Source organism: Mytilus edulis, chromosome 3, assembly GCF_963676685.1.
Source record: "Mytilus edulis chromosome 3, xbMytEdul2.2, whole genome shotgun sequence".
In the NCBI taxonomy this organism is placed as follows: Eukaryota; Metazoa; Mollusca; class Bivalvia; order Mytilida; family Mytilidae; genus Mytilus; species Mytilus edulis.
Window position 1 is genome coordinate 106,884,824 of NC_092346.1, and position 17,167 is coordinate 106,901,990.

Consider the following 17,167-nt stretch of genomic DNA (forward strand, 5'->3'; position numbering starts at 1 on the left):
TTGCCTTTTTCCTTCTTAATTCTAAATTTTCCCATTCCAACGATTTTATTAAATTTGAAACTGCTCCAGGTGATCTGTCTTTATAATCATTGAAGACAAACCTGGCTGCCTTACGCTGTACCTGCTCAACCTTACGTGTGCAGTTGTTTAAGTTCCTACGAAGAAAACCTAAGGTTTTATTTGCCTTACAAGTAATATTGTTTATATGTGTTCCCCAATCAAGATCATGGCTTATAGTTACACCTAAATATTTACTGTCTTTTACTGCTTCTAAAATATGATTATGCAATATATAATCAAAAGTGGAAGGTTTACTTTTTTTAGAAATATGAATAACATAACACTTCTCAGGATTAAAATTCATTTGCCAATCCTCTTCCCATTTTACTAAACTAGACAAATCTTTTTGAAGTAATTGTGCATCAGAACTATTATTTACATTTCTATACAATAAACAGTCATCTGCAAAAAGTCTTGCATTACAAGTTACATGTTCGGGTAGGTCATTTATAAAGAGTAAAAATAATGTTGGGCCTAAAACTATTCCCTGAGGGACACCAGAATCAACTGCTAATTTTGAAGATTTTACACCGTTTAGTAGTACTTGCTGTTGCCTGTCAGCTAAAAAGTCATTTATCCAATTTAAATTTTGATTTCTTATACCATAAAATTCTAATTTCTGGGCTAATCTTTTATGGGGGACTTTATCGAAAGCTTTAGAAAAATCTAAAAGTATGACATCTATTTGGTTACCATAACCCAATGATTTAGCAAGGTCTTGTATGCTGATGATAAGTTGGGTCTCACAAGACCTTTTGCTTCTAAACCCATGCTGACTATCATTTAATATGTTATTAATTGCAAGGTGTTTCCTTATGTTGCTTGTTAAAATATGTTCTAAAATTTTGCAACATATTGCAGTTAATGAAACTGGTCTATAATTAATAGCGTTATGCTTGTCACCTTTTTTAAATATAGGTACAACATTAGCCTGCTTCCAATCATTTGGGATTTTACCAGTATCAATAGATTTAGCTTCACACTCAGAATTTTAAAAATAGTCCAGCAACTTATATTGTTAAGCCAAAGTGAGTCACAAACTCTGACCATTCTCTTTTTAAGGCTTAACCTGCTATGAGGGGACTTTTCTTCTTATTTCAGATATAATTTTACTATGAGATTTAAAGTTAGCTACTTTCAAAGACATTGACCATGACATAAATTAATACAACTCATACTTAAGTTTCATTTCAATTTTGATAAAGCTCAGTGGCAGACATAGGTAAGGACAGTGCCCCCCTTTTCATAGAGCTTTATATTTGGTGATGCATCAGCTATTTACATGTACCACTCCAAACAGCTCAAAATCTAACAGGTTCCTTTACTGTGCAGTGCTCTAGCCTCTAGGTATGACAACTGACTATCATGCATTAAAATGCCTTTTTAAAATTATTTAAAAAAAAAGGGATTCACAGAGTCTATATTGCTCACTTAACACTTTTGTCAAAACTAGATTCTAATAGATAAAATGCAACAAGATTATTTTCTGATTATAAGGGAGATAAATATTGAAAATCTGAGCAATTTTACCAACATTAGATTTTCTTTTGTCCATTTTGGTTTAAAGATAATCTTCAATTTCATTTGCATCAAAATTATTAATAATCTCAATGTTAATAGGATTGAATATGTTTTAATTAAGAGGTGTATACAATTTTGGAATGATAATCTTTATCAGAATGCTACAGTTAAACCCGATGCTCCGCATGGTGCAGCTTTATACAACCGCAGAGGTCAAACCCTGAGCAGTTGGGCCAAGTATGGACACAACATTCAAGCTTGATATAGCTCTGAAATTGGATAGTAATAAAATAGTTGACACAGCAGAGGTTTCTGACACAGAATGAAAGTGGTCTAATGAAAATTAAAAATTTAAATTTACCTATTATGGTCCAATATCAAAAATCTAAATACATGGCCATGGATTGATTCAGCATATCAAAGAATCCCAAGAATTCAATTTTTGATGAAATCAAACAAAGTTTAATTGTGGACCCTTTTGACCTATATGTGGACCAATTTGATAACAGGGCCCAAAAATCAAAAATTTAAATACATGGTTAGATTTAGCATATCAAAGAACCCCATACATTCATTTTTTTGTTGAAATCAAACAAAGTTAGATTTTGGACCTTTAGATCTCATTGTGGACCAATTTGATAAAGGGTTTTCAATGAAGCGAAAAACTCCCTCACCCTGAGGAGTCCTTCAGCTAGCCCCTAAACAAATATGTATACTAGTTCAGTGATAATGGACGTCATACTAAACTCTGAATTTTACACAAGAAACTAAAATTAAAAATCATACAAGACTAACAAAGGCTAGAGGCTCCTGACTTTGGACAGGCACAAAAATGCGGTGAGTATTCGTACTTGTATTTGCATAAGAAAATTCATGCATTTCACCATAATTTTTTTTAACCCCATCATAAAATCTAAAACAATATCTATAATATTCTATTTTTTTATCTTTATTCCACAGATCTGTGCATTAGTCATGTTATTGGTGACTGGTCCAAAAAAAATCAGTATAATTAAATATCAGACTAGAAGACAGACAGGACAAAAAAGGATTAAAGATAATCCACTTCTTGTATGTTGAATCATGTTTAACTATAACACTTCCGTGATCAGGGTGTTTGAGTTTTGATAAATCTTTAAATTAAACAAAGGTGAAAGTGATATATATAACTTTGAGTGAGATTTACAATAGAGATCATGACTGTTTACTTTGTATCCGAGGTAAACAATCACTCGAATGTTTAACATATTTAGACCATGTCATGCATAGATTATAAATAACTACAATCACAACCTGGACTTTAAATGTTTAATATATATTTTAAATCATGTCATATATATACTGATTATAAATAACTGCAAGAAAAGTGAGGACTGCTGATACATTTTTATTATAATTTCAAACAAATAAAAGTATTTTTTTTGTGAATAAGTCATGGAAGTAAATCTCTGCATATATCATATATATATAACTATCCCTGTATAGACATCATTGAGATGTTACATGTAGCCATCCCTGTATACTTCCCTGTAAACAACGTGTATCTTATAAGATTCTTCAATTTATATACTTCTAAGAGTGTATCAAAACTACAGCAAGAGCCAGGAACTTTATGATTTTTTAGGGAAATTCCAAACTAAGTCAACTAAAGAATCCAAAATTCTTTTCAGCTTATGCTTGTGCTACGAGCACAGGAGAGGCAGTTTCTCTTCTGGTAATGAAACTCTGCAAGTCTTAATGAAGTCAAAGGTCAATCTAAAATGTTTTAATTACAGTGAGTGACACTTTTTTATTCTAACTTGGTGGTTTCTTTTCAATCACAATTTTTTTTATTGGACAATTTTACAATTGTGTGCATTGTTTACTTAATTAAGCTTATAATGTAATAAAGAATTATTCCAGAATAGCTTATTAAAATATTGACAGTTGTTGGTTTAATTATTAAAATGAACAAAAGTTATTTAAAATTAGATAAAATATACAAGAATGTAATTTAAAATCATTATGTGTACTTTGTTATTGTTAAAAGTAGATTTTCTTCCCCTTGAGAGTTAGTTGATGTTTGTTAGTTGTATAAATATGCTTGCCAAAATGATTAACATTTAAACTAACATAGTATTACTAGAAAAATGTGAAAAAGTCCTAAACTTTTCAACAAATGTCAGTAAACTAGAGGCTCCATAGAGCCTGTGTCCCTCACATGATATTTTTATTTACAGTTGATGTATGAAATAATGCAACCATTATACTTTTGCTCTAGTTTCAGAAAAATAGTCAAAAACTGCATTGTCCCCTTATGTTCTATTTTTAGCAATGTCAGCCATATGCATATTGGTTGGCAGGCAGGGTTTATAATTGGACACATTTTTAAAAACTAAAAACCCTAATGGTTATTTGTGGCTAAGTTTTGTTAAATTTGTCTCAGTTGTTTCAGGAAAAAACTTTTGCAAAGATTACAAAAATTTACAAAAAATTGTAAAATTTTGACTTTAAAGGGCAATAACTCCTTATGAGGTCAGTTGACTACTTTGATCATGTGTGAGTTATTTGTAGATCTTACTTTGCTGAACATTATTGCTGAGTACAGTTTATCTCTATCTATAATAATATTCAAGATAATAACCACCCAGGTGCTCCGCAGGGAGCAGCTTTATACGACCGCAGAGGTCAAACCCTGAACAGTTTGGGCAAGTATAGACAAAACATTCAAGCTTAATACAGCTCTGAATTTGGATTGTGATCAAATTTTTGACATTATATGGGTTTCTTACACCAAACAAATGTCAAGATCTTACAAATCAATTAAAGATTTCTTCTTCAAACTTTAAAAAAAATTGAAATTTGAGAAATTTGAAAAAAAAAACATTGAAAACTATTACCACCCCCCTTTTTTCAATTAGTCCATAACCTGACATTTCTTTATACATAATTAACAAGTAGTATAAGGGAGGTAAATCTCAACATACCAAACATTGTATGTTAAATGTTTATGAATTACCTCCCCTACACTGCTTTTAAATTGTCTGAATTGTCCACTGACCAGAAAAACCTAGTTTTCCCCCTTTTTTGCCCCTTATTCCAAAATATTTTTAGCCATAACCCCCCAAAGTCAATACTAACTATCTCTTCATGGTATGTAAACGTGTGGTATAATTTCAGAGAGATTCATACCTTTAAACACAAGTTATTGTTTGAAAACTACAAAAATGCTTATTTTGGGCCACCTTTTTGGCCACTAATTCCTAAACTATTGTGACCATAACCCCCAAAATCAATACTAACTATCCCTCTATGAAATGGAATCTTGTGGTATAATTTCAGAGAGATTCCCACACTTACACACGAGTTATTGTTTGAAAACTACAAAAATGCTTATTTTGGGCCCCCTTTTTGGCCCCTAAATCAATCCCAAAGTTCTTTTAGTGGTATTGAACCTTCTGGTAAAAATTTGTAAAGATCCGATAACCAAAACTTAAGTTATTGTCCGGAAACTAAATCCGTCTTCGGACAACGACATCATGATAGCATTATATATACGATGCAAAATAATTTTTTGCAGTCGTATAAAAACTACAAAATTTGTTAAAACAAGCATTCTGAGAGTATTGCATGGAAAAATAACATTATACTGGAACAAAATGCTAACTTGATCTATAACTTGTCATGGTGTAAACAAAAAGTAAATATCAAGTCATTATATGTAAGCATGACTAAAAACAGTGTGAATAACTGATTATATGAGTGAATTTTACAAGTCCAAGGACCATAACATGCAGAAAATTATCAGACCAAAACAAAAATTTGAACTTGATCTGGAACTTGTCATAACATATGCATGATAAAACTATATACCAATTATCAATCAATATCTTCAAGCATGATGAAAAAAAGTGTGGAAAACACTCTTAACATTGGATATGATTAATAGTTCTCTAAAATTAGATATGATGTAATACAATGTATATCTTTTTTCAAATTATAATCAAATATAATTAATAGTTCCAAATATTTTTTCTTTCATTTGTCACAAACTAATATAGATTTGTAACTTATCTATAAAGTGTCAACAACTTTTATATACACAATGAAATATATACCTTAATAATTAAAGCATTTCACTTAATAATATTTATATATATATATATATATATATAGCATTCAGAAAATTAGTTATTACAAAATAACAAACAAACAAATTGGCACAAATTTTTCAAACAATTTACTAAAGAATTTCTTTAAAAAAAATTACTGAGTTATCTCTATTTGTATAGAAATATGGTTTAACATAGAACTCTAACATTAGATATGGATTTTTTATGGACCACAACTCTGGACTAAATCATCAGAATGGAACAAAATTCGAACTTGATCTATAACTTGTCATGATAAAAGTTTTATCATGACTGTATAACTTGTCATGATAAACTTTTATCATGGCTGTATAACTTGTCATGATAAAACTTTTATCATGGCTGTATAACTTGTCATGATAAAACTTTTATCATGGCTGTATAACTTGTCATGATAAACTTTTATCATGGCTGTATAACTTGTCATGATAAAACTTTTATCATGGCTGTATAACTTGTCATGATAAAACTTTTATCATGGCTGTATAACTTGTCATGATAAAGCTTTTATCATGGCTGTATAACTTGTCATGATAAAACTTTTATCATGGCTGTATAACTTGTCATGATAAAACTTTTATCATGGCTGTATAACTTGTCATGATAAAACTTTTATCATGACAAGTTATAGATCAAGTTCGAATTTTGTTCCATTCTGATGATTTAGTCCAGAGTTATGGTCCATAAAAACCATATAACAAATATTAAATCAATATCTTTAAGAATGAAGAAAAAAAGTGTGCAAAGCTGATTTGCCAAACTGACGGATGGACAGACAGACGGAGTGCAAACCTAAAGTCCCCTTCGACTTCGTCGGTATGGGACTAATAACCAAATCAGGGCCAGCAACCCAACAACAGGTTGTCTAATTCATCTGAAAATAGACTTATAGATCTTGACCTGTTAACAATTTAACCCCATGTCAGATTTGCTATAAATGCTTTGGTTTTTGAGATATGTCAAAATCTACATTTTACCCCTGTGTTCTGTTTTTAGCCATGGTGGCTATCTTGGTTGGTTGGCTGTGTCATTAGACACATTTTTTTAACTAGACACCCCAATGGTGATTGTGGCCAAGTTTGGTAAAATTTGGCCCATTTGTTTCAGATGAGAAGACAAACGAAGAAAGCCAAGTAATTAGAAAAGATAATAAGGGAACATTCCATCTTTAATCAATGAAATTCTTTTTATCTTTAAATTATAATTTTAACCATTTTCTTTAACATGTTTAAGGATTGACTGAATATTTTTTCTGTCTATGAAGAAATGAAATAAAAAAATGTGGTGCACACTGAATAACCTGTGTAGTTGGTTATTTAAAAGTGTGCACCACATTTTTCAGGCTATTTTGTATAGTCAGAAAAAAATATTACAATCCTTCCTTTATAATTTTATTTATGATTTGGTTGGATGGAGGAATGTAGCATGTAACACAATTATGAGGTGGATTATTTTCTCACCTGATATTCTTCATTTTCTCCAGCTGTTGATCTTTTCTTTTCAATTCCATCAAACAAGTCATCACAGAACAATGGTACAATTCCCTGGTTTTTGCCATACCCCACCACAGAGTAAGACTTTCCACTTCCAGTTTGTCCATAGGCAAACAGTGAACAATTATAACCCTTCCAAGCATTGTCTATTATTCCTTTTCCTAAATCATTGAACACAGTTTGCTGAAATGAGTTTACAATAGATGAATCAAAGCATCAAATAAATATAAATTAGTTAAAACTGTAATATAATGAGTATTATACAAAACTAGACAAAGTGATGAGATATTCTTCCACATGCGTGTGCATTGATATTAATGATCACTTATATACATATAACAAAACATTTTTATATTATTAATTTATCTTCTTTTTAAAACTAGAATGTGTCCATAGTGCACGGATGCCCCACTCGCACTATCATTTTCCATGTTCAGTGGACCGTGAAATGGGGGTCACAATTCTAATTTGGCATTTAAATTAGAAAGATCATATCATAGGGATCATGTGTACTTAGTTTCAATTTGATTGAACTTCAACTTCATCAAAAACTACCTTGACCAAAAACTTTAACCTGAATCCTGGCGAACGGACGTACAGACCAGAAAACATAATGCCCCTCTACTATCGTAGGTGGGGCATAAAAAGTATTTGATGGGTGTTCATTGAAGAAATGAATTTATAACAAGCTATGTAAAGGAATAATACTTTGCACTTGATGATGTCTACGTATTCATCATGTTGATAGATCGGCCAAAAACCCAAAACGAATATTACGTAATGGAAATCTAGGCGATAGCAATACACCAGAATGCCCTAACAGTAATATCCGCTGTAAAAATCAGGTGAAAAAGGTTTAACTCACCAGATGAAGACATAGAAATACATCTAGTAGAACAAAAACAAAGAGTGCATCAGGTACATGTACTTGTACATCCCAACAACAAAAAGATAGTCTGTACTGATCAGAGAGTAATCACTGTTACTGACAGCTAGTTCAAAGACAAAAACAGCAAATAAAAAAATTTATGCATCTAAGACTAAATATCTATCAGATGACAGAACACATTCAAATCCAGCCATTGTCTGATCCTGACTTATATAGTTTTACATACAAATCAGTACTTTATTAATACAATACCCGATAATAAACTATACCTGATCAGCACATTTTGTTCCCGTTGGTTCCAAATATCCATCAGGTCGTTCTTTAAACTCAGTACTTTATTGATACTATAATGAACTATACCTGATCAGCATATTTTGTTCCCGATGGTTCTAGGTATCCATCAGGTCGTTCTTTAAACTCAGTACTTTATTGATACTATAATGAACTATACCTGATCAGCATATTTTGTTCCCGTTGGTTCTAAATATCCATCAGGTCGTTCTTTAAAACTCAGTACTTTATTGATACTATAATGAACTATACCTGATCAGCATATTTTGTTCCCGTTGGTTCTAAATATCCATCAGGTCGTTCTTTAAAACTCAGTACTTTATTGATACTATAATGAACTATACCTGATCAGCATATTTTGTTCCCGTTGGTTCTAGGTATCCATCAGGTCGCTCTTTAAACTCATCATGGGACCAGTAAGAGAAGTCAAAGGTGAACCTGCGGGGGTCGGCTGACAAGTTTTCGGGGTCCTTAATTTCAGTCTGGTTCCCTACCATGTTAATGATTACTGTAGAATTTCTGTTCTTCTCACGCTCATTGTATGGATGGTTAAGGAATGTTTGTTATTGCTTTTATCATTACTGAAAATAGGTCAGTTGCAAATTTGGGATAGTACTGTGTCCTACATGTGCATTGAAAAATAAGGTTCAAAAGTATGTATATCACCCAAAACACAACATTTATTATACAATTCAGCATGAGATACATTGAATTAGTTTAAACATGCATGTTTTTTATTTGCTTAATAAAAAAAAAATGGATTAGACAAAACAAAATCTTACTTATGAAGTTTTCTCCATGGAATGACTGCAATATTTAAAATGTGATGCACACTGAATAACCCGTGTAGCTGGTTTTTTTAAAGTGTGCACCACATATTTGATGTTATTTCCAATAGACAGAACAAATATTACAGTCATTTCTTATAATTTAATTCTAAATTTCATTTTAAACAGAGTAAACCATGAAAACACATTGATGACGTCACGGTCACATGACAAAATTATGTCTATGAGCTGATAAACAAAACAATGTCAGCCAATCAGAAGACATGTTACATCCAAAATCAAATTATAATACAATATAAACAAATACAGTAATAGTTTAATGAGCATAAAATTAAAATTGAGAATTATGTGATCGTAAGATTAAATTTGAGAATTAATTGAGCATAATTGAGAATTATGTGAGCATAAGATTAAAATTGAGAATTATGTGGTCATAAGATTAAAATTGAGAATTATGTGAACATAAGATAAATCAAATGATAGAATTGTAAAATAAAATACCAGGAAGACAGTTTTTAGAAAATGCTTTCAGAAAATGAAACGAAAATATTATATAGGGTCACCATTCCTGTTTCTTGCATAAAATAGCAAATTTCATGCAGATTCCACGAGAACATGTACTACTTTCAGAGTAACCACCTTTAATACCCTAATTTAAAAAAAAATGAAAATCAAACAAAAATGATCTCATTTGTAAAAATATTAGTATTTACAAGATGTACAAGTTAAAATCTTATAAATTTGTCCATTAAAATGAAAAATGGCATTAATTGAGGAAATTAAAAGTGGGCAAACCAGGATCTAAAAATCTAGTGCGTGGTTCATACATGTATTATAAAACATTACAAGGTCCAAAAGAAAATTGGTCCAATCATATATGTTGTACCAATGAAATTTTTTTAAATTTTAAGTTAATAACTACATTATGTTTTATCCAGTTATCATGGTTATTAGGAACTACTATAGCAAAACATGATTTTATTAGGCCATTTTCAAACATTACCACTTTAATCTTTTTTAAATACAGCAATTATGAATAAAAGATATGTTTACATTTACAAGGATTATACATAACTGTAATTAATTATATATATATATATATATAAATGTACAAATGTACTATACATTGAAGTTTAGATAACTTATAGAGTGACACAATTACCCTGCCCATATTAAATCCATATTTATATAAATGTCAAGAATGTATCTAAAAAGCATTTAATCTAATAAGGAATAATATGTTAAAACTATCTTTTTTACAGACATTACCACTTGAAACTAAAAAAAAACAGTGATTATGCATAAAAGACGTGTTTCCAATTAGAATAAATACAAAATACTGTAATTAATTTTACATGCTATATACATGTATATATATATAATTTGGATGACTTCTACAGTGTCATAATTAACCTGCCCATGTTACATGTAGACCATAGATGACTGATGTATTAAATATATATGTGTAGACGAAAGACTGATTTGTTACCAGTATCAGAACTTTATCATAAATAAATATCTTCAATTCATGTATAATAGAGTTCTGATTCTGGTAAACCACATAATTAATAATATTCAACAAATACTGTAAATTCAGAAATTATTGTGAGGTTTTTATTGTTGCGAAAAATGCAACAGAGACGTAAACGCAATAATTTAAACTCACATTTTGAAATATTTTATATCAATTTAACAAGATTTTTCACAAAATCATAAAAAATTAAAATCGCATTGTAGTCATGTTAGTCTAAAATGCCAAAATCACAATAATAAATGCATGCAATCATTTCTGAATTTACAGGGTACAATGAATTGATACATTTTGTGGTAAAGTAGATATATTTTGTCATAACAGGATATTATTGCAATGTGGAATTATTTTTAATCATGGAATTTGCATTATTTTTTGTGCTTAAAATTTTTAATAAATTCCATGTTTATTCTGTATTATAATGTTTTTTTGAGTTGGGCATAATACTGATTATGTGTTGTATTGTTATAAAGGTCTTGTATATCGGTTAAAAGCTCATTTGAGCTTATTTTGTCTCTGTTTGTATACCTTGCCATCTCTAAATAAAGCTTATTTATTATCATTATTTTCATTTAAGTTTTTAGACGACCCTTCTCATGTATCATTGAGAGGGGGTAGGAGGGATCCTGATCCTGAAATCCTGAGCTTAAAAACACGAAATCCAGAGGCCCCGAAATTCCAAAAAAGAATTCCCTGATCCCGAAATCCTGAGCTTAAAAACAACCGATCCTGCAGCGATAAAGGTCCTATCCCCCCTCATCATTTGACATCTCATTTTTAAATGCAAAAAATAAATCCTTTTTCATTAATATTATTCAGTAAGTCGATAAAAATTTGATTAATGTCATTTCATATTTATTATGTTTTGCCTCTAAAATATTTTTGATTTCAAACTGTTGTCTGTTGAAGTGTTTTGATTACTTACACGTAATTTGTTGAACTTTCTTCAAAAAGGATATAAAAGGTCTGACTCGGACTGCCACTTTCACGCTTTCTGCCATCCTGTCAGTTTTGTTCTACCACAGAAATTCACAAAAATCTCTGCAAAATGAGGTTAAATGTCCTATTACCAGTAATCGTGCTGTGTTTACCAATCTTGTGTATACTGACCGGCGTTTACATTGACGTTCTCATCTTTTAACATACTCCTGCGTGTGGATTTTTTTTCTTGGCGATTTGACAGCAATCACTTAATGCATGTACTTTTTTAGATCCTCACTAGTATCGCAAGAAAATATCGAGTTTATAGAATAATGAGGTACGGTAAACAAACCAGAAAAATGAACAGTATTAATATTGGGAGAAAAATGTACGTGGGAGGCACGTCAAACAGCTAGATGTCAACAACGGTAACATCCGTAAATAAAAGAGAGATAACTACTTTATTTTTGCGATTCAATCACCAAGTTGCACATGGTGTTCTCAGGGAGGTCCGCGTCTATGCCAATAATTATTTTTTATTTTGGCCTTGGCTATTTTGCCGGCTCCGGCAAAATAGTCTATTAGGCTAGGCGCTATTTTACCGGCGATCTATTTAGAGTTTGGCTTTTGCCGGTCTAAATTAAGATTTTCTGTATATTAATTAAGAATAGAAAAGAATACAGAAAAATACACTTTGATAAGAATATCTTTAAAGGACAAATATGTCTTTTTTGTAACTTTTGACAGAACGTGTATATTAAAATTGATAATCTCTACATATTAACAGTCTCTAAAAACCAAGATACAAATTCTTGTAAAAACTATATTTTTTTTAATGTTTTTTTTTAAACTTTAAAAAAACATAAATATTGAAATTGATATTTAAAATAATAATAACACATTAATCAAAGCATGCAAAGCATGCACAGCACTATAAAAAAAAAATCGACATTCTTATTAAAACTTTAAAATAAAATATGCTATAGGTTTTAAATAATTCAACAAGCTCAAAATGTTTTATAAGTGTAACAAAACCACTGCCTTGCTTTTGGTGTATTCTAGGGAAACTTCGCAAAAAAATCAAAAATTGATATTATGTTCATTCTGTATAAAAATGCTCAAATTCATAGATATTAAAGTTTTATTCCGCTAGATAAGCGATCACCATCGATTTTAAATTTAGAGTATCAATTCTCTGCGTTCGGCCATTTTGTCTTCTTTCTCGATTAATAACAACGATATGTCTATAAACCACAAAGGAACAAAACGACAGTAACCGATGTAGTCGTAATTGCGTGTCGATATCTTGTCACTCGTACCAGCGTACGGTTGTTTTATCCGACTAACTAACTTGATAGGGAAAATATTTTTTTTTTTTATTACCATGGTCTGTTGTTTTTAAACTGTTAATATTGGAATTATTTAAAAAGTCAAAGTTGAAATCATAAATAAGTGTTCCGTGAAAATTGTTTTCGAAAATCTAATTTGTTCATAATTCATTAAAGTAATAAACTTTTTTCAAATAAATTCTGATCTTCCCTCATCTGATCACCAGCATGGCTAAAGGTATTACTTCCAAAGGTATTGTGAGGGGTGTGATGTGACACGTCCAGGTATTCAAGCGATTTCCTTTCGGACTTGCAAGTTCATGCTTCGTTTCACTTCTGCAGGTATAATCAGTGTACACGGCCGATAACTTATAACTTTCCATTTTGAACTATCAGATGTATAATATACAAGTCTGTCTTACTTGTCTTTACTAAACTCATACGCTTGTTTATAAATAACATTTCTGGTGTAAAGAATATTATTCATAAAAATATAAATAATACCCCAAAAAATAAGATTTGATGAAATTAAAATCTATTTAAATATTTTTTCCAAGGGTGCATGGTGAATTTGGGAAAATGTAATATATACTCGTTGTCAATAGTGAAGGACAGAGTGGAACATACCAGAAATATTGATTTAAAAAATGAACGCACTTGTCGACGATTCGTTTATACGACTGGGTAGAAAGTTACGGAACTATAGCGCAATTTAAAATATATACATGTATACATTGAACATAAGAAAAAAATATATATTTTGAATAAATTGGGGTAAAAGTTTTGTAAATAGACTAGTCCACGTATGCCAACAGTATGTAATCATCGAATGTCGATAGACTATTGCATACCAAAAGAAGAAGAAGAAGAAGAAGAAGAAGAAGAAGAAGAAGAAGAAGAAGAAGAAGAAGAAGAAGAAGAAGAAGAAGAAGAAGAAGAAGAAGAAGAAGAAGAAGAAGAAGAAGAAGAAGAAGAAGAAGAAGAAGAAGAAGAAGAAGAAGAAGAAGAAGAAGAAGAAGAAGAAGAAGAAGAACCAATTTGATTTAAATGCAGGTCAATGTATAACTTGCTTTGGTTCATCGAAGTTGTGGACATAGTAAAATCACAGATTTATATTTCAATAAGATTGTTCTCGAACAAAGGAAGGAATTCGTCATCACAATTGTTATATATGCCACTGGACGGACACTAATTATAAAAATAAATTGCTTGTCCGCTAAATAGGGGTATTCTTGTCAGATAAAAGACTTTTAGTTATATTAGAAAAATAGGGAAATATGACATTAAATGGGTTCTGTCTTTTTTTTTAAACATCGTTAAAAAGATGTGTGTCTAAGGTGAACGCCACAAGAACCCTGTAATACTAGTACGAGAGTATAGCATGTAAACATTCCTTCTCAATAATATGGTTGTATTGGAAATCTTTTCATACAGGTTGACAACTCATGGTCCGATATGCATGTAATATTTGCCACATGACGCCCATAGTTCTTTCTACCATCATCATCTTATTCTTTAATATTGCTGTTAACATCGATGGTTCACACCCAAACAAAATGGGAGTGATGTACCTTCAGAGCTTCCCCGTATTATAACTTGTGAATCTTAATATATAGACGAAATTTCGGTATTGAAATGAATCTACATCTCACAAACAGGATGTTTAAATAACGATTTTGAGTAATCCCCTAACGAACCAATATAAACGTATGGCAAGATATAACCATGATTGAAGGAATTTAGTTTTTGTCAGACGCAAGAACTCATCACTATCATAAACGTATACGTATATATGCATGCAGTTTCAAATATCAAGAACAAGCGGTCGATGTCGATAGTCCGTTTTCTAACTGTTCAGAGTTAGACATGTCACTTGTTCATTCTTGGAAGCCTTCATATTCCCCGTCCAACGATTGGAACTCTTTCTGGTTGTGTTGACTATATAATTATGCTTGTATGGTTATTCTGTCGTTCAAGTTATCTGAACAACTGGTTGCATTTCCTCTCCTTTCCCAACAAACAAACTAACGAAACGCTACTAGTCTGCTTTCTCTGGAGCTCATCCTCAATGGCGCTTATACGTCAGGAAACTTACATGTATACTAATAATGAATGTTTCAAGAACAACGATGTAGGGACGAACTATTCTAATTTCGTCCATATCAGTTATGCATGACTAAAATATAAGTTTTATTACATTAACTGTATTTGGTCTCGAATGTATGTTAACTAATTAATGTGTTTTTATAGACTAGCTCAAATCCTCATCCAAATAATATAATCTATATGTAATAATCGTTTCCTACCACACCGAGATTTAATGCCAAGCGGTAGACATATTTTAGGTACTACATGATTAAGTAATTAAATGAACAATATTATTGATAACAATAATTAATCATTAATGTTCAAAGATTAAAAGCTCTCCTCATGCCTTTAATCAAATCTAAAGAAGCTAACAAGCATGGTCAAAAGCTCTCCGGATACCTTTTATCAAATCTAAAGAAGCTAACAAGCATGGTCAAAAGCTCTCCTGATACCTTTTATCAAATCTAAAGAAGCTAACAAGCATGGCCAAAAGCCATCCTGATACCTATTATCAAATCTATAGAAGCTAACAAGCATGGTCAAAAGCTCCCCTCATACCATTAATCAAATCTATAGAAGCTACCAAGCATGGTCAAAAGCTGTCCTGCTACCTATTATTAAATCTGTAGAAGCTAACAAGCATGATCAAAAGCTCTCCTGATACCTTTTATCAAATCTGTAGAAGCTAACAAGCATGACCAAAAGCTCTCCTCATACCTTTAATCAAATCTATAGAAGCTAACAAGCATAGTCAAAAGCTCTCCTCATACCTTTTATCAAATCTACTAATAATCATGGTCAAAAGGTCTCCTCATACCTTTTATCAAATCTGTAGAGGCTAACAAGCATGGTCAAAAGGTCTCCTGATACCTTTTATCAAATCTATAGAAGCTAAAAAGCATGGTCAAAAGCTCATGATACCTTTTATCAAATCTATAGAAGCTAACAAGCATGGCAAAACGCCCTCCTGATACCTATTATCAAATCTATAGAATCGAAGCTAACAAGCATGGTCGAAAGCTCCCCTCATACCTTTAATCAAATCTGTAAAAGCTAACAAGCATGGTCAAAAGCTGTCCTGATACCTTTTATCAAATCTGTAGAGGCTAACAAGCTCGGTCAAAAGCTCTCCTCATACCTTTTATCAAATCTAAAGAAGCTAACAAGCACGGTCAAAAGCTCTCCTGATACCTTTTATCAAATCTAAAGAAGCTAACAAGCATGGTCAAAAGTTTTCTTGATACCTTTTATCAAACCTTAAGAAGCTAACAAGCATGGCCAAAAGCTTTCCTCATGTCTGTAATCAAATCTATAGAAGGTAACACGCATGGTCAAAAGCTCTCCTCATACCTTTTATCAAATCTACTAACAAGAATAGTCAAAAGCTCTCCTGATACCTTTTATCAAATCTATAGAAGATAACAAGCATGGTCAAAAGCTCTCCTCATGCCTTTTATCAAATCTGTAGAATCTAACAAGCATGGTCGAAAGCTTTCCTGATATCTTTTATCAAATCTGTAGGAGATAACAAGCATGGTCAAAAGCTGTCCTCATACCTTTTATAACATCTACTAACAAGAATGGTCAAAAGCTCTCCTGATACCTTTTATCAAATCTATAGAAGATAACAAGCATGGTCAAAAGCTCTCCTGATGCCTTTTATCAAATCTGTAGAAGCTAACAAGCATGGTCAAAACCTCTCCTGACACCTTTTATCAAATCTGTAGAAGCTAACAAGCATGGTCAAAAGCTCATGATACCTTTTATCAAATCTATGGAAGCTAACAAGCATGGCAAAACGCCCTCCTGATACCTATTATCAAATCTATAGAAGCTAACAAGCATGGTCGAAAGCTCCCCTCATACCTTTAATCAAATCTATAGAAGCTAACAAGCATGGTCAAAAGCTGTCCTGATACCTATTATCAAATCTGTAGGAGCTAACAAGCATGATCAAAAGCTCTCCTGATACCTTTTATCAAATCTATAGAAGCTAACAAGCATGGCCAAAAGCTCTCCTCATACCTTTAATCAAATCTATAGAAGCTAACAAGCATGGTCAAAAGCTCTCCTCATACCTTTTATCAAATCTGTAGAGGCATGGTCAAAAGCTCTCCTGATACCTTT

General features: G+C 31.5%; 1 protein-coding gene across 1 annotated transcript in view; it reads right to left on the bottom strand.

Annotated features, from left to right (window-relative positions):
• The window catches only part of LOC139518132 (kinesin-like protein KIF28P), a 66,149-nt gene extending 54,172 nt beyond the window's left edge, over positions 1 to 11,977 (bottom strand). Inside the window, exons 1-3 of the mRNA XM_071309823.1 lie at positions 11,663 to 11,977; positions 8,729 to 8,923; positions 7,172 to 7,387 (exon numbers count right to left, since the gene is read on the bottom strand). Coding sequence (XP_071165924.1) covers positions 7,172 to 7,387; positions 8,729 to 8,923; positions 11,663 to 11,704 — 453 coding nt within the window. The 5' untranslated portion in view covers positions 11,705 to 11,977. The remainder of the gene's footprint in view (positions 1 to 7,171; positions 7,388 to 8,728; positions 8,924 to 11,662) is intronic.
• Between the last annotated feature and the right edge of the window lie 5,190 nt (positions 11,978 to 17,167).